Below are 27257 nucleotides of genomic sequence, written 5' to 3'. Positions count from 1 at the left end.
ATGCACAGTTGCTCAGCCTATGGAAGACGCTGCTACTGGCAAGCATTCTGAGAAATCCATTGTCCATATGAGATTTACAAGACAAAAAAAAAAAAAAAGGATTTCTGCAACTTACAGTTTACAATGAAATCTAAACAGATGCTCTGTAAAATGGTCTTAGTGCATAAAAAAAATTTGACTACAGCTGCTGTATAACAATATCAAGAACAAAAGTTACCATAGTTTTTAGTAGGCAATGCTCAGTGATGTAATATCAGTGTCCTCCCAAGAAGGGAATGTTCAGTCTGGCTCATTTAGGAATGTAATCTTTTTTCTCTGATCTCTAAAGTCATAAAATGAACATGGAGACAGAGAAATTAGAGCAAGAAAAGAGCTATTAGACCATATATTATAGCTCATTATTCCCTCCCTAAAAGGCTACACTGCAGTATATTCATGGGTGCTTTGTCCAGTATATATAAAAACCTGGGAGCATAGAAATAATGAAAGAACAATCCTAGTGTGCAGAAATGTCAGTTCTTTTCTCTTTGATCCATCTATAGGATGAAGCAAAGCTGTAATTGCTGCCATTATGGGGAACAAATCTATTTGCATTTCTACAGCTCTGCAGTTCTAGCTGTGAATGTCTAATCAGTCCTATTGCTGGAAAAATATTTTCCTGCCTGTTGTCAAGTCTGATTGCAGTGCATTACCACATAGATGCTTTACTCCACCCATGTCCTGGCCCACATCAGTGGCTGTGGTGTGAATTTTTGGAGCAGATGTGTATGAAACTGTATTTCATGCAGCAATGTTAGTGCTTCAGTAACTACTCCTTTCACCTTTAATAGAATACTGCATAGCATAGCCTGCAAAGCTGTCTGTGCTTCTAGAAGAACTGTAAAGCTGCTTGATGTCCTGAATAATGCATTATACAAATCCCTTGGCACACTTTTGCAGGAATAGTGGCATTTGCCCCAATGTCCTTATCAGCCTAAGCCATAATAATTACACTGTATATTTCTCACCCAGCCTTCTCCTGCAGTTTTGATGGCAGGCTTTGTTTCTCATTCCCTGCTCCACACGGTACTATAGGAATGGTACGCACTCCGTAAGCACTGTGGAGTGTCTGCTGTGTTCTGATGCAAACGCAGCAGCACAGTGTCAGTGAGGAGCAGTTATTAATTTAACCTGAATCTGAGTAAGTTGCACTTAGTCTTCTCCTAGTTGGTAACATTATGCTTTCTTCACAAATCTGGAAGCTTAAGGTCAGTTGAAGTTTAGCATACAGTTTTTGTATCTGATATCCTTTTTCTTGTCATCCAGAACATAAGTGCTTTAACTTGGCTAAGTTTAAGGTAACTGTGGGAAAATGAGGTGGCCAGAGCTGTACAGAATTGGCACACTGTCAAACTGCTCATGTGAGCGATGGGCATTGTAGAGGTGAGGACAGATCACTCATTATACCTGAGTCACAGCTCTGCTTGCTCCTTTATAGCCCTTAGTCCAACTGCAGGAGCCCTAATATGCCAGGTAAAGGGAAAACGTCATGCAGCCCATCAGTTATAGACTTAATGGGGAAAAAAATAGTGTAATTTCCAATGAAGTAAGCAGCTTGCTCTCACAGGGGAAGCAGAGTTCACTTTCATCCGTTTTACTCTTCATTAATTAATTTTTTTGTAAGCGCTGTGTCTTGTAAATAATTGTATCACAGGGGTTTGGTTTGCTGATATGCAAAATGTTTATGATTCATCTTATGGAATTGTTCTTACCTAGAGGAGAAAGGGAGACTCTGAGCTCTCTAAGTACTCAAAAATCAGTAAAATATTTAAAAATCATGTTGAGAGAGGAGTCTGGGACACAGTCATGCCTAGTGAATAGCAGTAAAAATCCCATGTTATTCATGAAGTTACTTTGCATTTACATGGACAGGAATCGGCTTCTAGTGACATTCAGTCTCAGCAAGTGAAAAAGGGGATACACATCTGATTTTCGGTGTTATTTTCAGTGAATACCATATGCTTGCCAGATTCATCTCACTAATCTCATCTAACTTGATATTTCATGTGGGTTACGCAAAAATTCTGTCTCCTGGTGTGATGGTTTTACATTAAGGTACTACTTCCAATGTAATCACTGTGGCTGTGTTAGAGCTGTCCCAAAATCAAAATATTTTATACAAATAACTCAAACTTTTCTCATCAGACCCATGTATTCTTCATATATTTACAAAGTACATTTTCTATGTGAAAGCAGCCAATATCTCACAACAGCATTTCCATTTAATCAGTTTAATTATCATTGATTTGCCTCACCCAGGAAACATTTAAGGCAATTTTCTACTTAATCATTTCTACTAAAAGCTACAGGAGTTGCTATAGATTTTAAAGACTGACAAACCTCATCCTGTAGAATGGTGAAGTTTATTTGTTAGTTAAACAAGACTCACAATCATTATGAATACCCTACAGTGGAAGTAGTGCGTCCCTCATGAGACGCATCCAGTCAGTTTGTCCTAAAGATATTACTTTGATAAACTGCTCAGATACTCTGTTGGAAAACTGTCTTTTGTACAGCTGACTGTTGTGCCTGTTTAAGTCTTCTTATTCAGATTTCAGTACTAGTAAAATAAAGCACAATTATTTACAAGTTTATTCTGCCTTCACAGGAAAGAAAATGAGAAACTGGAGAGGGAGTGAAGTAGATTTATTGTAAAGGTTCATTCATGTATCCTACAGGATCTTACAGGTTTATATTCTACAAACCAAAATGAATAGGCAATAATTTCCACCCACTGATACTTACTAGCAATAACTAACCACATTTCCTGGCAGTCCCTAAGCTGTGGCTGGACAAGTCCGGCATCTGCAAAGCATTGAGTTTCACTAGAAATAATCACAATCTACTTGTGAATGCACAATGAGCTCTTCCATGGCAAGCTTGATGTGGTTAAACTGGGCAAGCAGCTGAACTCAGCACAGCCTTTAGCTCACTTCTCCCCTCCCAGTGGCACAGGAACAGAATTGGAAAAGAAAAAGGAAGGAAGGAAGGAAGGAAGGGAGGGAGGGCTGGAGGGAGGGAGAAAAGGGAGAAAAGGGAGGAAGGGAGGAAGGGAGGCAGAGAGGGAGGGAGGAAAGAAGGGAAGAAGGGAGGAAGGGAGGAATCTTTGGCCATAAACTTCTGCTAATTTTGAACTTCATCTGTATCTCTTATCACCTAATCCAGACAGAAGGGGTTTGATTCATATGTGGAAAGCTGTTGGTACAGAGCACATTGAGAGCATGAAATAACCACAGAGAAGTCAGCATCACATCAAGTACCAATTTAAAATGTGAATGTCTTGGAACAGGAGCAGAATGAAGCCTAAATGAAGTGCAAACATGAGCAAACATCTGTTACCCAAACAAAGTCTTTTCTTGCCTCTCTACAGTTTCAGTTTTTCATTCGGTTTGAAAAGTAAATCCCGTCTGGACGGATGGGTTTCTTTTTGTGTCTGCACACTTAACAGAGCTTGTCAGACTTTTAGATATTTAATGTTGGGTTTCAATTATAAAAGAAATAACCCTAACTTGGAAACATGAAAGTCAAAGTCGATATTCATATGTCCCTTCCTTTTTGTATGAGACACTGAACCAAGCACAGGTAGATAAATACCTGAAAACTCTCAAAACTTAGCAAGGTTCCTGTCTGTGCTAAAAGCATCCATTTGTTTTATCTAAAAGTGTATTTTACATTTGAAAACTGCACTGTAAATGAAGTGTTCATCTAGAATACCCAACAATCTGCACATAATCTGCACGTGAGTTCTTTTCTTGTACTTCAGCACTTTTATTGCTATTTGACTGCGCTAGTCCAATAAAAATGCTAAAACGGTTTCAAACATATTTCTTTGTTCACTTAATGTCCTGTTCTACAACAGGTTACTCTCTAATGTAATTTACATTATACTGAAATCAGGAAATGATTATTAATTATCTTTGATGGCAATACAAACGCATTTAAAGGGAATATGAGGTGGTCCACTGAGAACCTATTGTAAATGGTCCTTGCAAACATAAGATCATTGTATGCTGAAATACTAAATCAAAATATTTTTGTATTTTAAATGTAGTGTTCTTCAGATGTGGGCCAAAAATATGGCTGTTTCAGAATTCCTGTTGATTTGTGGTCTGAATTTTTAGGATAGCAGCTAATTTACTCATGAATTAGTTCAGAGCGAGTAGTAAACAGGAACATGTCTGTCTTCTGCACAGACTGATAACATTTTAGCAATGTTTTAGTACTTGGAGAGAAAGTGAAAAACGTTGATTCTCAACCTCTTGACTTTAAATACTTTCCTCAGAATTTCTGCTGAATTGTTTTTTTTTAATTCCTTTTAATTATGGAATCATTGAGCTCCATCAGTTTTGAAGACTTTCCCTCATCAGATCTTTCTGCTAACATTCTCAGTTGTCTTGAAACGTATTTCTGAAAGTAGGATTTTGCTGTTACATGGAGTTCTGAAGAAATCTCAGTTAAAAGTTTTTTGACAGAAGGAATGTTTTTGAGGTAAAAAAGAAAAGGTAAAATGATCCTTATTTAATTCCTCTGCCAGTATAATAATGATAGGACATTTGGAGCTGATCAAAGGTGAAGAAAACAGATACAAAGTTTTGTTCTTAGTCCATAGCTAATCTGTGATACTTACTGCTATCAGACATTGCTAAAGCCATGGATTTAGCAGAGTCTTTAATAAAATGAGACATTTATATTGATAATGAAATGGGATTAGAGGTCTTCACATTTCAGAATACAAAGCACCCACTCATCTGTGGATCAGAAAGAAACTTCTTTTAAAGAAAGTGCTTTTCTGATTGTCTATAAGAGGTTTTCTTGAACTTAGGAAATCTCTTGAATGTTTTGACCAAGCTGTATTCTTTATGCTATCAATATCTTCTGGTGTAGAGAGAAATTTTCATTCTATGGCTGCTATAATAATGATACTCACTGAAATAACTAATTGGTGAATTAAATCACTGCTGTCCAAATGAATTAGACAAATCAGTAGTGAATCTCATTTACCTAACACTCTTACTTTCTGTTCATTATGTGTTATTTGCTCTGTAGTCATCATTAAATTATGATGTTTTCAATTCGTATAGGGAATACCCTATCAATATACCTTTATTATCTCTTCTGCAAACTGGATTTTGTCAGTCCTTCTCTTAGTGTTGTTAATATTTTTCTCAAAATTTAATCAGCATTTTTATAACAGCTCATTATGGATTTCTAAAATCATTTACCAATATGGTTTCTGGAAAATCTTACCTCTCATTTACATTTGTTTTTATTCTTACTTTCACAATAATACCTCTCTCAAAATATGCATGTGATGTTCTCAGTTATCCAGTATTTATTATAAGCTTTCTTAATAAATAACATTGAGTTAAGTAAATCTTGATGTAATGTTTAAATCTTTGTGGTGCAATAAAATGTTCAGCAGTAGTATATATTGGATGCAGTACAGCTGACAGTGTTTCATGGCTCATTTACCCAAGTAATTATGAGATTGTAGCCATCACTCAAAGAGGAGCGCAGCTTTTTCATTGCAAAGACATTCAGGTTTAATGGCTCTGATTTAAATGGAGCTCAGGAGCAGAGGGATCCTGGAGTTGTGCTATACTCATTAAAAGAATATTTTAAAAGCATTAAATAATATTGTGCAGTTGTAAACTGTGGTGGATTGGCTGGTATGACTTTAATGCAAAACACTGTGTAACTATAGTAAAGAAAGGACTATTTGCAATCCAATCTGGAAAAGAGTGAACTTTGTGGGGAGCTTTTAAACAAACAAAAGAGCAAATTGGAAACCTGTTTATAGACAGTTTCCAGCTACATTCAGTGACCTCAACTGACTTTTCAGCTCACCAAGGCAAACATCTCACTTGGAAATCACTGCAAAGAATGAGTTAGTAGATCATGAAGTTAAAATACAAGCAGCACATGGTAAAGCAAAGCAAAAAATATTCAGCCTGGAGATATCATGATTTAAGAAACTACTTTAAAAAAATTTAATAAATGATTTTGTAAGAAAAATATAAAGGTTGTTCCATTTTTCTAGTTAATTCTTAGCTAGATTAACTGACAGACCGTGACATAATTGAACATTTGTAAGTAGACTGATTTAGCCTGGTAAAATATGTTTGTGGACAATTTAGTAATGTCAAAATGAGATGTGTGTCATTCATCTTGACTTACTTTTGCCACCTTGTTAGTATTATCTGCAAAATCTGCAATTGCACCTTTAAATTAAACACATCTTTGTATTACAACAGACATTTTCCATGGTCCACATTACAGAAGACAAATGAAAACATTGAATTGTAGCAATTCTTAACTTTCTTGAGAAAGACTCTATAGGAGAGTGTTGTACGCTAAGGCTCACATTCAGGCTTTTTGATCCTTCAGGCATTCTGCACTCTCATTCAGGCCAGGCTAAAGCATCAAACACTAATGCGGTTGGGCCTTTTCTAAATTCCAGGTAAGCTCTGGCTTCATTTCAGCTTCCAAAGGCATAGCCTGTGACTGGGGACACATCAGCAGTGGGTGCACATGCACCCACTGTCACCTTTAAGTTAGCTACCAGGGAGGCTGCTGATACATGCAGCTCTCCTCTTGCATGTGTGCCCCTTGCTGCAGCCCGTGATTGGACATGTGTGCATGTGCTTCAGTTGATCTCTCCCAGTACTAGCATAAGAAAGGACAGTCTCTCTCTTTGGTCCTATACCAATAAAGAGGTGTTAAAACCTAAGATAAATATTACTGCAATACAACCCTTCTTACTCCCACCTACCTAAATCCTATCTCCGAGGTGTGCATTTCTCTCCACTAGGCCTTCCTATAAAACTTCTGATTTAAGGAGAAAATAGGGGATGATCAGTGACTATTGGAAGACTCGCATGTTAGATATCGCTAAGCAAAAGCTCTTCTGACACCACCTAAAGCCTAGTCACGAGCGCAGCTGTGCTCAGTCAAACAGTTTCTCTCAGGTCCATAGATACTAAATAGCAATGATGCTCATCAGCGGAGCCATCACTGTGCCTCAGGTAACTAGGTATGCAGAGGATTTGTAAAGCCCATTTCTCTTCTGTTTTTCCAATCCTACCTGTGAGATTTATACAGAATACTTCAAGGTAAATTTACTGTTGGTTTACAGCTACGTGAGATGCTTCAGTGAGGTTTTCTGTTGCCTTGATTAGTTAGCAGATGATTTATTGAAGAAAAGGTCATGTAATAACTTTTCTAGTGACAAAACTGATTTAGAAGATGACAAAAGGAAGAATATGTTGGTGCATAATGCATTTTGAAACAGTGAATCACTGTTGCCAAAACAATGGTGAGAAAAATTCCACTGTACAGAAAAAGCTATAGGAAGAAATAGAATGAGCAGATTAAAGAAATGGATATTTCTTTTTCATCTCTACTATTTATATGTCACTGTATACATTTTAAATTCTGACTCTTTTCATTGCAGTTGCAATATCAATCAGTCAATCACTATCTTACTTCATGCACAACCAGGAATAAAATCTGTGCTCTCTTTTTTTGTATTATTGGGTTATTCATACTGCTATTCATTGTGAAAAGAAAGAAATGCCACTCCTCAGGTTTTTATTCATCTTTCGCTTGCACGATTACAATCTGTCGCTATGTTCAACTGGCTTCAAGCTACAAGCTAATCATATCTAGAAGTAAGGTTCTTTGGGGAGATAAAATATGAGATGAAAAATTCTCTGTAGATTAGAAAACATACTTGGCAAGAAAGATTTAAATTACAAATCTCAGTCGTACTACATAGCACAACTGCACACACATTTTAAATCTAGAATTAGGCTTTTAAAACCTTTAACAAAATAAAAACTTCTAGTAGTGATATTTAGCAGGGATGCTGCAATAAATAACAAAACTGAAAAAAAAAAGACAACTGCTGATAAAGTCATCAGGCAGATGGATCTATCTGTATTGAGGATATGGCGTGTATATTGTGCACCTTCATTTAATGGCTTCTGTTACATTCTAATTATGTTCCCTGCAGCTTTAAATTGAGAATAGAATCTTGTGGAACTAATAGGTTTTCCCCGTAGCTTGCATATGAAGATACAGTTTCTTATTAAAGAAGAAACATTCTGTAAACCAACCCAACAGTCTGTATGTATAGCCATACTTCTTTGTTTGCTGTAATGCGGAGGGGCAGGCACTGCGATGCCACTTTCTGCAGCTGAGGATTTGGTCAGAAACCAAGGCTCAGCACAGGTTTTCTCTCCTCACTGTGGCATTCAGGCACATTTTTACTACGAGCAATTTGTGGGATTTATTTCAGCTTGTATTTGTCTCACCTCACACGTACCCAAGCTACCTTGTGCAAAGAAAACAAACCTATACTTTTGCACAGCAGGCTGGATCAAAGTTCAGCGACAGCACTGCTTCTCAGAGTCCGTCTCTGGCAATACGAGCAAGCAGAATACTGATTTTCTTTGTGTGCTTATGTTGTATGAATCATCTGCTGCATCATGGGACTATATTTGGTAGTTGCTCCTGCTTTTTCCCATCTTTCTTCATTTGGATCTTTGTGATTCTGCTATTTCAGCCTGCTCTGTATGTACCTGAGACTAGTATGGGTGAATTGCTTTTACCACAACATCAGATGTTTGACAGTGATTCTGCAGAAGGTTTTCACCTGAACTAGCAACCATTGCTTTTGTGCTTTCTAAATGAAGATAGAAACTTCAGATGGAAACAATTTATTTGTTCTTAGAAGATCAAAATGGATAAAACTAGGGGTGTGACAAGGTTCTTCTGTCAGTGGCAATCTCTGCCTGTTGTTGTCACATTGTTCTCTCCTTTGCTTGCTGTTCATGCATATGTTGTCCCTCTCCACAGTGTTTTTGGACCCCATATCCAGTGCTTTTGCATATCCAGATATGCTGGTAACTTGCTGCTATTTGCCAGCTGCATTTAGGCATGGTAAAACCTTTTGTTAAGTGTTTAGTTATTAGGTGTGCTGCTTATTGACATGTTTCTTATATAGCCTTTCTTGTCCACTCATACAGCTAAACTCTTGCCAGGCGCACATCCTTCCTGTCTTGATGACTCCAGTATCTTTTTCTCATGCCTTCCCTGATGTAATCTGACCCCATTTGTGGCTATTCACAATGCTTCTGTTAAAATTGCTGACAGCTTTAAATCTTTCCTATAGCCTCCTTCAATTCTACATCAAACACACCCTGCTGGCTTTTACTGTAAAACTACAAATAATTTCTTATTTATTAACTGTGTTTTGGGCAGATGTTTTAATATTCAGAACTTTCAGAGCTTACCCAAAACCCCCAAAGCAATTTCAGTATCTCTTTTCACATGATTTCTTAAAACCAGCTGTTGCTAAAAGAAAATCTTGCAAACAAATAGTTACGTGCAGCTTTTCCTGAGCATTTAAATAGTTTCTCCTTAGGAGAGGGCTCTTTCCTTCCTCTACATTTAAACAGCAGCTGGTCTAGAATGTCCCAGTCCCAGACTAGACTTCCTTGAGAGCAGCTGTATTCATAAGCTCTCTGTAAACATCCAGGATTACCCAGACATCCAATGCTCTCTACATACTTCATTCTTGAAGGAACAGCAAAAAAAGATTTGTAGCAACTGAACTCTGGCAGTTAAAAAACAAAGCAAAGCAAAACAAACAAACAAAAGAACCCAATCAACTGGACCTCTAACAAACATATTTTTCCCCCTTATTCACACAGGTAAGCTTTAATGCAGGCCAGATGCTTAGAACCGCAAGAATTGTTGTTCTGGTTCTTCAGTAACTGTTATTTACTTTGATTTTTTTTTTTTTAAGTCTGAAGTTTATTTTGTGTTCTACCGAGATTTCACGTGGTCTACTTGTTTATTCAGAAACAAGAAATGCCAGAACAAGAAACACCAGAAATACTTGTAACGAAAGCTCAGTTTCCTAGAAAATGATTCTGACTTCAAGTCAAATATTTATGTGGTGTTTCCTCTTCTGTGCAATGACAACATTGTGTGTAGCATATTTTAGAGCTGAGGCACTTTGTACTTGCCAGTCTTGCATAATTTGGAAAATTCTAAATTCTCCTGTGTTTCATTCACATTTCTGTTTTTTCCCTTTTCTATTAAATGCAAAAAAAATACATGTTCTGGCTTGATGTGATACTCCCCATGCTTTCAAATAATATTATGTTGGGTGCAGAAAGTGTCAGGTCTCCCACAGTACAGCTGAGTTTTTTTCTTCTATTGTATTTCTTTATTAATATTCCAAATCATTGACCAAATCAGTTATCCACAAGTGTTGTTTGCAGCATTGAGCCACCACTGAGTCTGAGAAGTCTTCAGCGACTGTTCATTACTATTCAGTTTACAGACCTTTTTTTTCTAAAATATTTTTCTAATCAGGTCATACAAGGAATTTGATGAATTTGCGTATTTATTCACAATAAGAGGGGAAGGCAACCCAAAATAAATTCCCTGCTAAATAATGATTGTACATTGTTCCTTTAAAATATTTCTAGATCCAAAACATATATGGATCGAGACACTTTGTCACCTAGCAAAATCCACATCTTCAAATTACCTAAACAAAGCTAAAGGAATAGTGGAGAAAAGAATTAGACGTCAATGTGTGGTAGCCTCATGCTCAGATTTTCCCTTACATAAGATGAGCACCAAGGTCATCTGTTACTAAATCAAACTTACATATTCATACACTTCCCAGCTGTCTAATTTAATGAATAATGGCTAATGCTAAGCAAGGTGAAGCAGCTTTTAGGCACTAGGAACCTGGAGTCTCTCTTCGGCTCCCTTTCTAGTGAAAATGAAGGTTAACCAGGTGAAGCAGGAGTTTGAACCTGAGGCTCACACACCTTATGTATCAGAGAGCTGAGGAAAAGGGGACTGCAAAGTGGAGTTATCCCTTTTTCATTCACCATTGACCTTTGTGCCTGGCAACTCTCTAACGACTTCTGTGGCAAGACAGTTCATTCACGAGATCAGGAATGCAAAAAGATCTCTGAACAAGCAGTACCTTCATTACACAGCGCTGGAAAACCTTCTTCACCCCTCAAAGACTGGTAAGGAGTTAAGGAGCTTTACTGATGAAAATAAGGGTTCTAGGCAGCAGCTCTGAGGTTTCCTATTCTCAACATAAGAGTCTTGTGTCTAAGTCTCTTAGATCTGTTGCTTATTTTTTTTGTTCCATGGAACTATACATGCTTCTTTGCTATGGGAAAAAAGAGGAATGATATCTCAAGTGACTAATAGAGAGTTCTAAATGGTGCATATTTCACAGTAAAAATGCAAAATCCAGAAACTTATATGCGTTTACTTTATAATGTTTATTATCAGAAAAGTACTGCTCACAGAGAGAAAGATCTCATACTTGAAGGGGCATCCACTTTCCCAAAGAACCTACAAGATTGAAGTAGATTAAAAACATGATCTAAGAAGCATATGAATTATGTTGCAAGTATATTTTAAAGGCAAGATTTTCAAAGCTATATTGGAAATATGCTACGTTAGTTGCAGCTGGTCTTCTATTTTCTTTATGGAGCTCTGGAGATCTCAGTTCTGATACAAAGTCAGCATTATAGATTAGTAACAAAGATTATTTGACAGATAGAAACTGGAAAAACAGAAGTATTGTTTTATATTGTTTGTTAACTTGATCTGTGTCAACAGCCTACTCTTCATAAGCAGTGTGGTGTGAACTGGGAATGTAATCCAGTGGGAAAGAAACATTCTGGTGAAAATTCAAGAGTACTAACACCTTATTTATAACTTTATAACAGATACTTTAATAATGCTTTTATTTTAAATGTATACTAAACGGACTGTTGAAGATTATTAAGGCAATTTGATTTGCTGAAGCTTGTCACTGGTGTATGCTTATCTCCTTGGATTTCCATTAAAAGCAGTTATGTCGTGCAGCATTTTATGATGTTTAACGTTGCTGTAGTTGGAAGCTCAAATATCCAGATGAGATCCCAGTTTTAAATATGTAGTGGAAAAGTCACACTGGATTAATTCTTTCCCTAAAGAGATTTGTTGTTAGCTTTTGTCGTAGATAAATTGCTTTATTGTTTGAATTTGTCTACACTAGACTGCATCACCTGAACAATATCAGCTAATAAAATGTTAAAGCAAAGCTGGCATTTTTGAATAAACCATTCTGAGTAAAAAATTAGCTGGAATGCACAGGGTTAGAGCTTGACCTTGGTTTGAGCACTCCAAGATACACAGTAACTTCTGTGATGTAAGAGGATATTTTCTTAGTTTTACCCTATGAAGTTGAGAAAAGGATCTGATTTCTAATGGAGATTAACTAAAGCATTTTTATTTAAAAAGTAAATCTGTAAAAAACTAATAACGTTACATGCTCAGCTTTTGATAAGTATAGATAAGTGCAATGGGGTAAAATCAAATTTACTAATAGTAAGCAGATTGTATTATGGCAAACTTATTAAATGATTTTCCAGCAGTTTCTCAAACAGTCCAAAAATACTTCTGACCACTGGGGAATTCTATGATGACCTGTTTCCCTCTTTTTAGGTTTTTGTAGCTGAAAATTTGCTCTCTCAAACAGTGTTATTGCACTCCTTGTAGCAGTAGTAGTTTCCATGAAAATAAATAGGAGCCATTACTTTTGGAGTGAGTTACATATTAACTAGATCAGAAATATACATTAAAAAATATATATATACTACTGTTTTTAACAATAAGTAAATTTATTTTTAAAGATATTTCAATGTTATTCTTAGAATGCACATCTCTGAAATTATTAATGAATGATATAAACCACTGATAACACTTTGTGTGAATCCATGGGAGATTTAGCAGTGCATTTTGAAGTGCGACTTTGTTGCCTCACTGTGAAACACTGAGCTGTGAAACGTCTGCCTCATTTAAAAACTCGTCAGGAATGTGGAATACAACATTAAAAGCTAATGGCAATGAAGATGATTAACTTAAAAATGTTAGAACAAACCACACAGCTGATTATTACTGTCTTTGTTTAAAGGCTCTATAACATTAGGCAAATCTGTCTTGATAATGTCTTTTTAGGCTTATATTATCTTTCCTTCTGAAAAATAAACAACTTGAAGTATTGTCCTCTGCCAACAGCAGAGGGCAATTATTCATAAAAGTCTTTGCACTTGAACTGTCTATAAAGCTTGATACGGTGCTGGAATAGTTTAATAGGAAATAGAATTTTTATGACAGTAGTTTATGTTTGTTATTCAAATGGTACGGTTATTTAAAGGAAGCTGAAGAGAACAAGAAACTGCTTAATACTGTGAAACTAGCAGAAGTGTTATATACTGTGTCTTCACGACTGTCTTGTCTTTCCTATGACAGGTTGATAATGTATGGTTTTGTGAAGGCCATGGTGCACATTGGCCAGTTAAAAGGATGGGAATTCCACTTCACTGACTGTTTATTTTTTGGATCGCTGATGTCTGCCACAGATCCAGGTAACAGTTATTTTCAAAACACAGAAGAGTAAATAAGAAAATAATGTCTGTATATGTCATCAAAATGTTTGAACTGTAAGTTCTTCTTGATTTTGATTCCTCTAGTTGATAAATATCTGATATTCTGATCATCATAAGACAAAGTGCCTCCAAAGATCCCTAGTGCAAATTGTTTCAGTAACTGGTTTACCTATGTTAAGTTCGCAAACCTTATAAATGCAGTTGCTGAAGTGACTGAAATAACGTTTTTCTCAAGTTCTCAAGACACCTGTCTGTCTATTGCTGGGCCTGGTGCACTCCAGAGCACAGCTGGCCCTTTGGACTCCAGGGCATAGTGCTGGTTCAGATTCAACTTGCTGTCAATCAAAACCCTCAGATCCTTTTCTGTGGGGTTGCTCTCCAACATCTCATCCTCCACTCTGTGCAAGCATCCAGGGATGCCCCATCTCAGATGCAGAATCTGGCACTTGGTCTTGCTAAATTTTATAAAGTTGGTGATTGCCCAGATTTGTCAAGATCTGTCTACAAGGCTTCTCAATCACCAAGTGAATCAACAGCTCCTCCTAATTTAGTATCATCTGCAGACTTAGTATGCATTCAAGTCCTGCATCCAGATCATTTATAAAATGTGTGATCTAACCCAGTTTAAAGGTACAGGGAGCTAGCTTTCAGATCTCACTGCATAAATATTTTTATAAGGAATCAGTTTAAAATTTGAATGCAGTATTGCATGGTAAATACAATTCTGAGAAGATAGGTGCCAACATGTTGACATGAGCTTCCAGATGTTAGATTTAAAGCCTAAAGTTACAGTAAGCATCCAAGTGTGAGAGAAATAGATTCAAAATTTGAACCTGAAATTTGGAGTTTTAAAATGAGAAAATCATTTAGATTCAAAGAGAACTCTAGAGATCTTACTATCCACCTTAATAATTAAAGCAGAGCTGACCTCAAAGTTATTCATAGACTTAGCAAGTTTTAGTTACACAGAATAAGTTTATAGTCAGTACTCTGGCACTAGAATAAAGTACTGCTTTTTGCATTTCTGGAAACACAGTGAAAACGGAGGTGAAAAGATAACGTTCTGATATCTTCTGTACAATTCAGAAAAGGACTTAGGCTTCTTGGTGGACAACAGATTAGCCATATGCCAGCAATGTGCCCTTATGGCCAAGGCCAATGGTGTCTTGGGGTGAGTTAATAAGAATGTGGACAGCAGAGCAAAGGAGGTAGTCTTCCTCCTTTGCTCTGCCCTGGTGAGTACCCTGCCCAACAGCTCCACATTTTTCTCGTACTGGGGGCCCCAGACCTGGACACAGTACTCCAGATGGGGCCTTACAAGGGCAGAGTAGAGAAGTACAATCACCTCCCTGTCCCTGCTGGCCACCCCTTTTCTGATTGAGCCCAAGATACTATTGCCCTTCCAAGGTGCAACAGCATGCTGCTGGTTCATGTTCAGTATTTCATCCACCAGGACCTCCAGGTCCTTCTCCTCAGGGCTGCTCTCAAAGAGTTCTTCTCCCACCCTGTATATGTATCCGGGATTACTCTGACCCAATTGCAAAACCTTCCACTTTGCTATGTTGGACTTCATTAGCTTCACTTGGGCCCACCATTCGAGGTTGTTGAGGTCCCTCTGCATGTCATCCCTTCCTTCTAATGTGTCAACTGCACCACTCAGCTTGGTAGGTCATCAGCAAATTTGCTGAGGCTGCATTCAAGTGCATCTGCAATACTGTGTCCAGTTCAGGGCTCCTCAGTTCAAGACAGACAGGGAACTACTGAAGAGAGTCCAGCAGAGGGCTACAAAAAATGATAGGAGACTGAAGCATCTGCCATATGAGGAAAGGCTGAGACCTGAGACTATTCAGCCTGAAGAAGTGTGGGAGGGAATCTTATCAATGCTTATAAATATGTAAAGAGTGAAAATCAAGTGGATGGTGCAGACGTTTTTTCAGTCATGTGCAGCAACAGGACAAGGGGCAATGAGTAAGAACTGGAGCACATTAAATTTTGTATGAACGTGAGGATAAAATTATTTACTGTGAGAGTGACAGACCACTGGAACAGGCTCCCCAGAGAGGTTGTGGAGTCTCCTTCTCTGGAGATATTCAAAATCCACCTGAAAATTTCCTGTGCAACCTACTCTAGGAAAGCTACTTTGGTAGATTCACTACATTTCTGTGATTCTGTGAATACTGTGTAAAAGAGACGAATTAAAGAGAATAGAAAGGTACACTGGATTTTTGCAAAATTTCCAGTTCAGTAGTTAAAGGAAATAGAACAAAAGGCATTTTATGACGCACATGGTGTGCTGTGTTAGTATTAACTATTCCTGACAAGCTTCTCTAAGAAATGTATGAAAAACCTTTCAAATTCATGGTCATTAGAAGAAGCGATAAGAAGCAACACTCTTCCACAAATTTGTTCCATTCATTAAAAGAAACCTCAGTATTTAACAAAAGACTTTGACAGCTTGTAATTTATCATTCTGATGGCTTAAAAATATCATGTAAAACAATTTATTTGTTGTTATAAGACTGCTGTAAAAGCTGCTTCAAATTGTTATTCTCAAATTAAATGAAACATCCAATATGCTGCCACTTATAAAACCACCCAACTATTTTAATAATATTCAGCCCATGATTGGAGCCCATCTTCACAGCAAGAGAGAAACTAAAAGCACAAATTAAACATAGGACAAATAATTGCTTCTGGAATAGAAGGTTGCTTAAAGCAACTGAGTACATTTCTTGATTGTACTATGAATAGAGTTGTGTAGTTGGCTTAGTTTTTTTCCCCATTTTCCATTCCAACTCTATTTAGATCCCCAAATGAAAATGTTGATTTATAACGAGATATGTATAAGACAAACACAGTGACTTTGACTATAATAGTATTAAATCACCACTGAATAATCTAGAATAGTCATGAGAGAAAAAAAAAAGAAAGAGAAACTCTTTCACTGCAAGGAAGAAGTAGCAACAAGAACTACTTTTCCCAGCTAATAAACTCCGTAACTAGTAACTATTAACCGTATCAGCTATTAATGCTACTTTTCATTATTCTTCCACTTATACTGAGTGCCCGTATACGTGTCCAAGAGTTGTCTGAATGTTCAGTCTTTTTCTGTTATCTATTCACAATATTCTAAGCTGTAACTTGTTTAAGTAATCTTACCAGTGAATTTCTGACGCATGTCTTATAGAATTTTGAATGAATATTTTTGCTTACTTTAATGGTAGACATTGCAGAAAATATTTCACTGTGTTGCAGAATTTGAGAGTGAATTTTGATCTCAAATCATACAAAGAGCTCACTGAAACTCCAGGATCAATTAAAACATGGTCTCCTGGGGACTGATAGGTGTTAGTCCTTATAAAATAATCAATCTAATGATTTTATGTATGATATGTAGCTTTAATGAAGAGCAGTTTCTGGTAAAATGTTGTTGGTGTCATGAAAGTACGTAAAACAATGAATTACAGTACTAGAATGAAATAAGAAATTCCTGTCAGATATGCTACCTGATTTTTAATTTAATTTTTTCAATGGCAGGATTATAAATTCATTTCAAAAACGTTTTTAATTTCCCATGGTTGTGAATAGCAATTAAGTCTCAAAAGTTGTTAAAAGAGATCCGTTGACTTGGGGGAAGCGTTTTTTATTGAATTCCTTATTTGTAATAGTAAAAATGGTGGTAGATGCTTACATGTTAAATGAAGAATATTACTACCAGGACAGTAAGTAAATATGCCAGTTAGAAGTTCTGAAATTGTAAGGAAGAAGGAAATAAAGATAAAGCATCCTATATGTGAGTATTTAAAGATCTTCAGTATAGATATTTTTGCAGAAGACTGACAGATCAACAAAAAAATTGACTTCTGCCTTCACCACCAAAAAAATAACTGGAAAGCACAGCTTTTGCAGTTTGTTGTTGTTAACACATTCTGCGCAGTGACCTTCCAATCCAAAGACATTTCATGTATCATTAGCACTTTTTTTGATATTTCAAGCTGAGAAGAGAGATTTGCCTTCACAGGGTTTGCTGAAGCACAGCTATTTCTAAGCTACACAAACTCCCTTACCTTTGGTCATATTGATAATCATGAAGCACTTTTCTATTTGAAGTTACTATGGTTACAGCTGAACCTAGCATGTGAGTTACAATTCTGTTGTCATTGATAAAATACGGTGTTTATTGGAAAGAACAGTTCTTGCTTCACGCATAATCAGAGGATTTTGCATTAAAAAAACAGTTTATAAATACTGCAAGATAATACATTTTTGCACTGGTTATAAAAGCTTACTTATAAATGTGTTTTTAATTAACATATTTTAATACTTTCTTGTTCATCCCTGAACTAATCCATGAGTGGTGTGATGGATTAGCAGGGAAAGGAGTCTATAATTAAAATTGGAATTGTTATTTTTAAAGGAAACTTGATGGGAGACATAAGTGAGATTCCTCTCATTTTCTTTACAGTTGTTAGGCCATAAGTTATGAAAGATATTAATTTTCCTACTCAGAATATGAAGGCAGTTTAATACCAGTACTTTATATAATGGTCGCATTTATTTTCTGAATTTCCCTGTTCTTTTCAAATACAAAACAGAGATGCATTAATCTTAGAGATCGTTGAAATTTGCTGATATTTCAGAAAGCCAAGGAGGCCACATTTAACGCAGTGTAGTATTTAAAGACTGCTTTACTTATGTATGAGAGTTCTCACAGATTAGATATGCTACTGTTGCATATAAAGGCAAATACTCAAGTTTTAAATTCATTGTCTCGAGAATTTTCAAGTCATCCATCAGACAAAGCATGTGAGTGTTTTAGACAACGACCACTCACAGATAATTCATAGATAGGATCTTATTGTACCTGGAGAGCAATTTAAATTAACTTTTTTTCATTATTGAGTATTAACGTGCCCACTCTGAAGTATGTTTGTAGATTCTCATTCACAAATCAGTCAAATGTGATGTTGAGTAAATGACTAGATGATGTTTGGCAAAACAAGGTGAAAATGTTCTACTGAATTCTTAAATGGTGTGGGTGTGCTAAAGATTCTGCAGTTCTTTGTTCTTTTGCATATAATATTTATTGTTTTCATTAATGAATTGGGTGATGCAGCAGAGGATGCTTCTTTAAGGTACAATACTATGCTGAGAGGAGACAAAACACTTTGAAATGTAAGAATTATAACTCAAAATTAGACTCAAAATGATTCTTGCAATAGTTTGAAATCAACATTAAAATTCTATATTTAGGAATAATTAATGGAAGATAAGAAATCAGCATTTACTAGTAAAAAGAATTTTAAGTTTATAATCTGAAAATGAGTAATTGAGACCAATATATGGCAAAAAAAGGGAAAACGGGTTTATAAAAGTATTCTTCTTTTGCTATCATTCAAAATGATCTGTAATTAGATTTTTGGATTAGAGTTGGGAGTGAATGAGAACATGCTTCTTTGAAACAAGAAAATGCATTGGTTTTGTGGGAGGTAAGAGGAAAGAGAGAAATGTGTAGAAATCTAATTTACTTGGCCTGCTATACTTAAATACCAACAATAAGCTAGACTTCAAGCACTATTTTTTTTATCCTTCTATCATTTCTGGAGGAACTATTAATGTAAGCAATTAACTAATGAGCAAAAGCTGGAAGAGGCAAAGTGTTTTAGAGAATAGGTCTGTTGCTACACTAATGACATCAGAGAATGGGAGAATTAATTAGATCCACATTTAGCACATTAAAACAGCGTTGCCTAAATAAGCAAAAATCTGAATATACATGCTCACAGAATATCCTGGGTTTTGTATTGTTGGGTTTTTTTTTGTTTGTTTGTTTTGTTTATTTGTTTGTTTTTCTCCATTTAGAGATTCTGCAGTGCTAGGTAAGTCTATGAAGGGATTGTGATCACCTGTCTACAGGTTAAAAGACTGTGAAATAAAGTAACTTAAGTGTCCTTTAAAATTTATAGGACATAGATACCAAATATGAAAAAAGTATCTAAATAATCTTACAAATGTGTGTTTAAATGATTAACATTTCTAAATGAAAGAAGCCTAAATTGATTGAAGGGAGTTTAAAATGGCTTTAAGTATCAATCATCCTAATCTGGACGAGGAAGCTTCCAGACTATGAGTGTGCTGCACTTCAAGTAAAACTGGTTATATTTTTAGTAGGACAGGATACAAGGTTATTTTTTCCTTTGAGTTTCTCAATAAATACACATTACAGGTGGATAAACGTTATCATAAGCATCTTAAAGTATGCAAATCACTACTCTCATCATCCAAAAAACCAATGGCAAAAGCTTAAGTATTTTCAGCATCCTCGTTACTCTCTGTCAACAGCACCTAGGCCCTTTTGCACAGTAAAGTATGCTGTGACATTCTGAATTATGCATCATTCGTTGTGTAAGAAAGTATTTTCCTAATTAGCTGGAGAGGCAGAATACATAGAATTACTAGATTTAAGGATATTATGTATACCTTTGCTGATCTCTTTTAAGTTATTAACCCTTCAGGTAATAAGTCAGACAAGACTTTCCCAAACCCATATACTAACACTTGCTTTATTTCTTGAAATGCCAGAGGAATTCAAAAATAAGAAACCCACTGTTTTGTCTCCATACAGTGACAGTCCTTGCTATTTTCAATGAGCTGCACGTGGATACAGATTTGTACACACTTCTATTTGGAGAGAGCGTCCTAAATGATGCTGTAGCTATTGTGCTGACATAGTAAGTACAGCTGCTTCAATTCTTTGCTTGTTGAGTTAATTACAAGCTTTAATTGATTATATAGTTCTCCACAAAACTGATACAGTTTATGCAAGTACAGATATATAGCATTTGAAATTTTCATTATAGAAATTTCATTCTGGAGTGGTTCTTCATTTATTAAAGACCAGAATTCCAATTTCTTTCAAGGCAATTGTGTATCCATAATGTAATTCTTTCATTTTCCTCATTTTAGAAAGCAGTATATTCTGAAAAACATGTATGTTTAATTTACCACGTGTAACAGTCAGAAAGATCAACACAATTGAATAGCAGTATAGGAGATGTAGTGGCAAAAGGACTAGCACGATGGGCAGGTGTTACAAAGGGAAAGTGCTCACCTAGCCCTGACGATCTAGGCTCACAAGGAAAACTCCACAAGGAAGGGATCTCCAGAAAGACATCCTTCCCCACTCTCAGATAGCCTTTAAATGAGATCTAAAAGAGGTACAGCCAGGCTCCACCCCTTCCAGTCACACAGATGAATTGTCTTCACCTGTGATCCCAGGACTGACTGGGTCCTTTGCCAGGTGTTCAATCAGTGGTTCAGGCTGGGACTCAACATTTACCACACAGCATGATTTCTTTTTCCACCTTATAAGATATCTTGAATAAAGCTGAATAGACACCTTGGACATAGGGCAGCCTATGGAATCTATTATTTTCCAGGATTCAAATCACAAAGTGGCACACTCTAACTCAGTTTATCTCCTTCCACCTATTAAATCTGACAGAGTTTCAGATGGTAATATTATCTTAAATTTGTTTATAGCCTTTTCATTGTCATGAATCCTCAAGCATCACAAATGATGAGCAAAAGTCATTTGTTGTCCTAAAAACACAGATGCTAAATACATGATTAACAGGATCTCAAGTTAACTCTGCTCTACATGTATTACATGCTTCCTAGAGCTTTGCTAGAAAGACAAATAATTCTTGCAGATGATGTTAAAGTAATATAATTCTGTTAAAAATCAAATTCAGTTTTCTGGGATGCTTGAAGATGCTGCACAGCAAAGCCCCAAGTTGTTGCCATCTTTTCTTCCTAAAATACAGCTTCTTGAACTAGGATTCATCCTATCCTTGAGAAGAACAGACTTACCAAGATTAGTCTTGAAAAAATAATCTTACATTTTGTCTGAAAGACACAGAGAATCTTATACTAGTTGAATTTTTAAAAAAATTTAAAAATAAAAACACCATTTGTATTTATCATTTTTCATCTTCAATTATCAGCTTACTTACATTTACCTACACTAAACTTCTTGCATTGATTTCAGAGCAAGAATAATATTTTCAAACACTGCCAAATGTCTGAGCATGTCTGCCACATTCAGTGAGTGTGGATGGAACGTGTCATGTAGCAAAGCATCAAGTAAATCAGACAACAAAATGCACAAAAGGAAAGCTAAGACTGGAAACCTCAGTAGAGAGAACAGATAGAAAAGTATCCATTAATGCTGCTGTCAAAATTGGAAGGAAGCATGTACGTGACCAAAACTCTTGAGACTAACTTCTGTTTTCAATTTTGTTTTGTTTAATAGAGACTAAGGCATATACAGCTCATTTAGACTCTTTGTTTCTTAGTGCAAGGTGCACAGACCATGGAAAGGTTACCTACAAGCAGCTCAATCCCAAAATCTCTTAATCGTGTCTGGTTTTCAGTCACTGCGATGTCAAAGCACATGGATCTGTTCAGCAGTGAAACTCAGCTGCAAAGCAAAACTAGGAAGAAAATACTATCAGTGGTACATGATTCATGGGTTTCTAATCTCTGCTCTTTCATGTACTCAGACTTTGGTTAGGACTTTCTGCCTATAAACCGATAGAATAATCAGCAAGGATATCAGCTACAAATGCTGGTTATCTTCTGATGTCTTTGCTGTACATGGAATATTAGAAACTTTTTTTTTTTTTACTAAAGAATCTCCTGTCATTGGGAAACTATTGTAGTGTCTGTATATCCAGTGTGAGTAACAGTTTGACTTCTCTAATAGATTTAGTAATTTGCAGACACTGAAGAGAGTATGTCATAATCAGTTTCACATTTCATTAATTTCTGGCTTAAATAATCAGTTTCTGCACAAATACTGTGTTTCTGCAACCTAAAATGAACTTCCTTTCTGTAGCTTTTTAATTAAAGCTACATATTAATAATGTCAGTTTCAGTGTGTTAATGCCCTTGTAAACCAAACTGAGCTTAAATGAAGAATATTATTTTTTCTGTTGCTATCAAAGAACAGCTAGCTTTTTTCTCTATAACACAACACTTTTTGGGATGGTGCAAACAGTGTATTCTTACTTACAGTAATAGGGGACTATTAAAAAAGGTATGAGAGCAGTATTTACAGATATGGAAAAGCAATAACAAGTTCCATTGTATACTGTGGTAAACAGAAGACAGAATAAGAGTACACAGTGTGTTTCATCAACTAACAGAATAACCAAGTTAATGTCTGAAGGAATGTCTTGTTGCAAGAAAGGGGGTAAAGAAAGGAATCTGCTTAAGATTGGTGGTGAAGGTATTATGGCAACCTTTTACGAAAGCTGTAGGACACAACATTCAATGTGATTATTTTTTTTTCATAGATTTTAAACCCAGGAATGTTTATCATTGCTGAGGAATGTTAATAGCACTGGACAGACAAATGCGATTAGCTGTTTGTGTGCTCGGGCACTTACCAGCTGTGGAACAAATTTAAAGATCATAACTTCAATTGGAGTTGTGTGATGAAGACTGTTGAATCTGGTTGAAAATTAGTAATTTAGTAATGTTTGGGGGCAGATCTTGAAGACTAAACTTTTATTTCATTTTCACTCCTTTTCATTGTTCTCTCTTTTTACATCACTTGTTGAATTAAACAGTCGCGTGTATTTTGAGTGCACATGCTGTAGCTTTTGACTTCATAAAGTTTTTGTTCCTTTACATAAGAATTTGCTGAATAAAGATGTGTAAGCTGTTGTTGAAACAGTGGCGTTTCTGCCACATCTCACGATATTTAGTGCTGTCAACTACGTTGACCCAATATATTTAGCAAAGCTAGTTAATCTTTCTCATGCTGAGCCGTCTCATAGTGCAGGATGTGGAAAACACTAATGAATATTGGTACGTTCCCTGCTAATAAATTTTCTAGGAGAACATTGCACAATAAATGTTTCCATTGTAATCAATGTCAGAAATGTTTGTACCATCATTACACAAAAGACCTGCCTCCATTTCTTCACTGGCTCCTGTACTATTTATTGCTCAGTCGACCTGATGGATTTCTTTGTTTCTTTCCTTTCCTAGAGGAAGTTATAGTACTGAAGTCACAAGGCATTTTAGCTAGTATGAATAACAAAACAAAGGATCAGCACACAACACTGTATTTCTTTGGAAGTGTTCAACGGCAGCTGTGATGGGGACTTGGGAAACCTGGGCTACTGAAAGGTGTCTCTGCATGTGGCAGGGGAATTGATGGCAGGGGAACAGATAATCTTTAAGGTTCCTTCCAACACAAATTATCCTATGGTTTATGATTCTGTGATTCTATGACACTGTGACACGTAACAAGAAACTAATTTATTACAGTTCATGTCCCCCTCTTATATGCAATTAAAAACAGTTTGATACATGGATGAAGTGGAAGTCTTGAAGATAAAAAGTGTGGAAAGAAGCCAGAAACGTGTTCTCTTTTATCTTTTCATCTTCAGAAATAATCTCCTTTGTCAGAATGCTAATTTTCCTAGAAAGGTTAGAAGTGTGGATATTTCGAAGAAGAGAAGAAAGTAATACTGCAAACATAGTTTTCTTGTGAAGTTTGACTTGCCATTTTTAAGTACCTTAAATGATATGCTAGTAGGAGGATGTTTCTATGTGTTGTTTCAAAGATTTACCAAGCAATTTGCCATGATGAAGATATTTCATTTCCCAGAGTTCTTGAATATGACTGTTATCTCTATTAACAGATACATTTCAACTGCTTTTTTCATGACGTAACACAGCATATGACACCATACCTGTACTTGATAAATTAACCATCCTTAGAATCCAGACCCATTTTTAACAGTTGTGAAGACTAGAAATGTGTGACAAATAATTTGGAGAATGTCCATTTAATCTTTCCTTCCTCATAACAGAGGTTATCCACCAGAGTAGGATATAGTACAAAGAAGACACTCCAATTATTCAATGTTTTTGTGACAGTAGGGCTAATATTGAGGGGAAAAGTGGAGGACTAATTCATATAGGTGATGATCAGCTTTATGATGCTCGGTAAGGAAGATCTTTGTAAAAGAAATTTCACAGCTCCTCTTAAATATTTCCAGGGCGGATGTTTACCAACATTTTTCATAGCACAGCTCCTCTCTGCTCAAAAAATACTTTCATTCTAGTGTAGTATTATCATATTCAAATTAATGTCACACTCAAACCATTCTTTCTTGTCCATAGTTCCCGTGGAAACTTGTATGGGGCTTTCTAAAATAATAAAGCAGTGGTAACTGAGACAAATTTATTGAAAAACAGTATCTATTTCCAAGGAAAATAACTTGGAAGCCAGAGTTCATCTCAGTTTATGCTAGCTCCTTCTAAGGCTGACATTTCTCAGACAACGATTCCTGTAATTGCCTCAGGAACTAAATAGAATTCCTTCTGTCACACTGGTGATTCTTACTGATAGGTACAGTCATGATATAACTAATTTTAGATTCACATCTCTTCAAAATAGAAGAATAGAAAATGGACCTCAAATAGAACCTTTAAATCTTTCTGATTTTAGTTATTTTCTTGTTTACCAGTATTTTTACTTCTTCTGTGGTTTAAATCATATTGTAAGATTCTTGAACTGAGGCTAGTTTACAAAGGAGGAAAATGTAATCAGAAACTGAAGAAACTACAGTTTCACAAACAGCAGAGATAGGTACAAGTATTCATTTTATGTTTCACTTAACATTTTCACTGGTTTGTTCACATAACAATCCCTTAATTGCAAATGTTACGTTCCTACTCTTAATCAGCAGGCTTTATTTCTAATTATGATTTCATGTTTCATATATTTTAAAATCAGCAGTCCTATGCAGGACACGTTGAGATGCTGTAACGATGCAGCTGAATAATGAAATTGGGAACTGTTGGTTTTGAAAGGTATGATATGTGTATTCATGATGCGTACATCTCACTAGATGTGAAGCTCCCTTCACAAACATTTTAAGCTTTCTTCTTTTGTCATGGAATTTCTGTGATTTGGTTTCTTTAACCTTCAATTTTTAAAGCATTATTCTGGATAGTCTTTGCCACACTTTGATCCTCAAACACATTGAATAACAAATTTAGCAGAGGAAAGATAGCTGAATATTCTCATCTCATAATTTTCTATTATACTGCATTGGAGTTGGAAAGTGGACATTAGAAGTGACATTGTGGCTTTCCATATTTACTATCTCAAAACTTTTTGTATCATATGCTGCCATAAAAGGCTTTCCTATTCTTTGTTTCAAATTCCTCATATCTGCAGCAAAATGGGAGTTCAAAGAATATGGTGACATCTGTCAGCCTGTGTCCCGTATCTCCTGCTGGGATTTATTAGGAACTGTTACCAAGTAGCAAAAAATATGATTACTTCAGTATTGAGTCAAAGGAAGTGAAAGAGCATGTTTCTACGCTGCCCTTGTTTTTTAGCCATTTTAACCATACAGCTTCTTAGTATCTATTACCATATAATTTCAGCTACTGATGTGGAAAAAACACCCACCTCATTTTAGTTCTGTTTGTTTCTAACATGTATATAAGTGCAGAGATATTACTCACACAATCTAAGTAAAACAGCATGTAATTAACAGCATAAGCCCTCCACCCCCTATTCATAAGTGAGCACCACACACAATTAATAGCTTTACTGTACCCAGACAAAATTGTTCAACCTAGTTCATTCTTTTTCAGAAGTGTATATACCTCATTCGTTGCCAAGCACTGTACAGAGACACATTTCTGGCCTTGGAAGTAAAGACAGAAATAGAAGCATCTGTGCTATCAGACAGAGGAGAGACAGATAAAAGGATTAATACATGCAGCATTTTCCTCCTTTAAGAAAATAAGTAGCATATATATTTCTGAGGGTAGGAAGAGATAGTGAAGTGGGGATGAAAGAGAAAGTTTGAAACTGAGCTCGTGAAGGCAACTCGTAGACTTTGTGAAGATATGTCTAGGAAAAAAAAAAAAGAAGCAAGGATGAGAAAAGACAAGACATGATAAGAAATCTAGATGTGGTATGCTATGTAAATGCAGATCGTAATGTTAACACAAAAAGCTGTAGATTGTAAACTCTTAACAGGGAAGAATTCTGTCGTTACAGAAATAACTTTGGCAGAACTAGAGCTTTTGTGAGCTCAGCTTGGTAGGGGCAGGCTTAGACAGGTGAATGGAGTGAAACCTGACCTAGAACTCGTGGATCAAAGAGAAACCAGCCCTGCCTCACAACAGTCACAGAGTTGTTCCACTGTACTGATTTGCATGACCCTCAATCCTTGACAAATATCTGGGGATTATGGAAAATCTGCAGAACTACATTTCTGGAAAAATGACCAAGCACATAAACCAGATAAATTACATTTGTAATTATTCCCATAAAGATTCCTAGGAAGGAATAACTGTTATTCTGCAGAAGGGAATAAAATAGAATTTGCTGAAAACTTGTAAGAGAGCAAAATGCTGGAAGGAAGCTCAGCCAAAAATTCTGCTTACTGGTTCCCCTTGGACAAGACAAATTTGGCTACTTTCATACTGCTATTAGAAAGCTTACACACCAAGCAGCAACTGAGCCAGACAAATAACAGAGTAACTGATAAATTAAAACAGTAAGCAGTTAATTGTTCAACAAGTTTACTGAGTGATTTTAAAAGGTGAATGAGGAATCTTTTCAATCTATTATTTCTATAATAATGAAATTATGGTTGCCCATCTGCTCTTTTTACCTTTGAGGAAGGGCTT

General features: G+C 36.1%; 1 protein-coding gene across 1 annotated transcript in view; it reads left to right on the top strand.

The window, feature by feature from the left end:
* The window catches only part of SLC9A9 (solute carrier family 9 member A9), a gene marked incomplete at both ends in the record, with an annotated part of 170958 nt that overhangs the window by 22360 nt on the left and 121341 nt on the right, over nucleotides 1–27257 (top strand). The window contains 2 exons of the mRNA XM_079539768.1: nucleotides 13384–13499; nucleotides 20146–20251. Coding sequence (XP_079395894.1) covers nucleotides 13384–13499; nucleotides 20146–20251 — 222 coding nt within the window. The remainder of the gene's footprint in view (nucleotides 1–13383; nucleotides 13500–20145; nucleotides 20252–27257) is intronic.

Source organism: Tetrao urogallus (genome assembly GCF_951394365.1).
Source record: "Tetrao urogallus genome assembly, chromosome: 9".
Taxonomy (NCBI): Eukaryota; Metazoa; Chordata; class Aves; order Galliformes; family Phasianidae; genus Tetrao; species Tetrao urogallus.
This window is presented reverse-complemented; position numbering and strand designations above follow the sequence as displayed.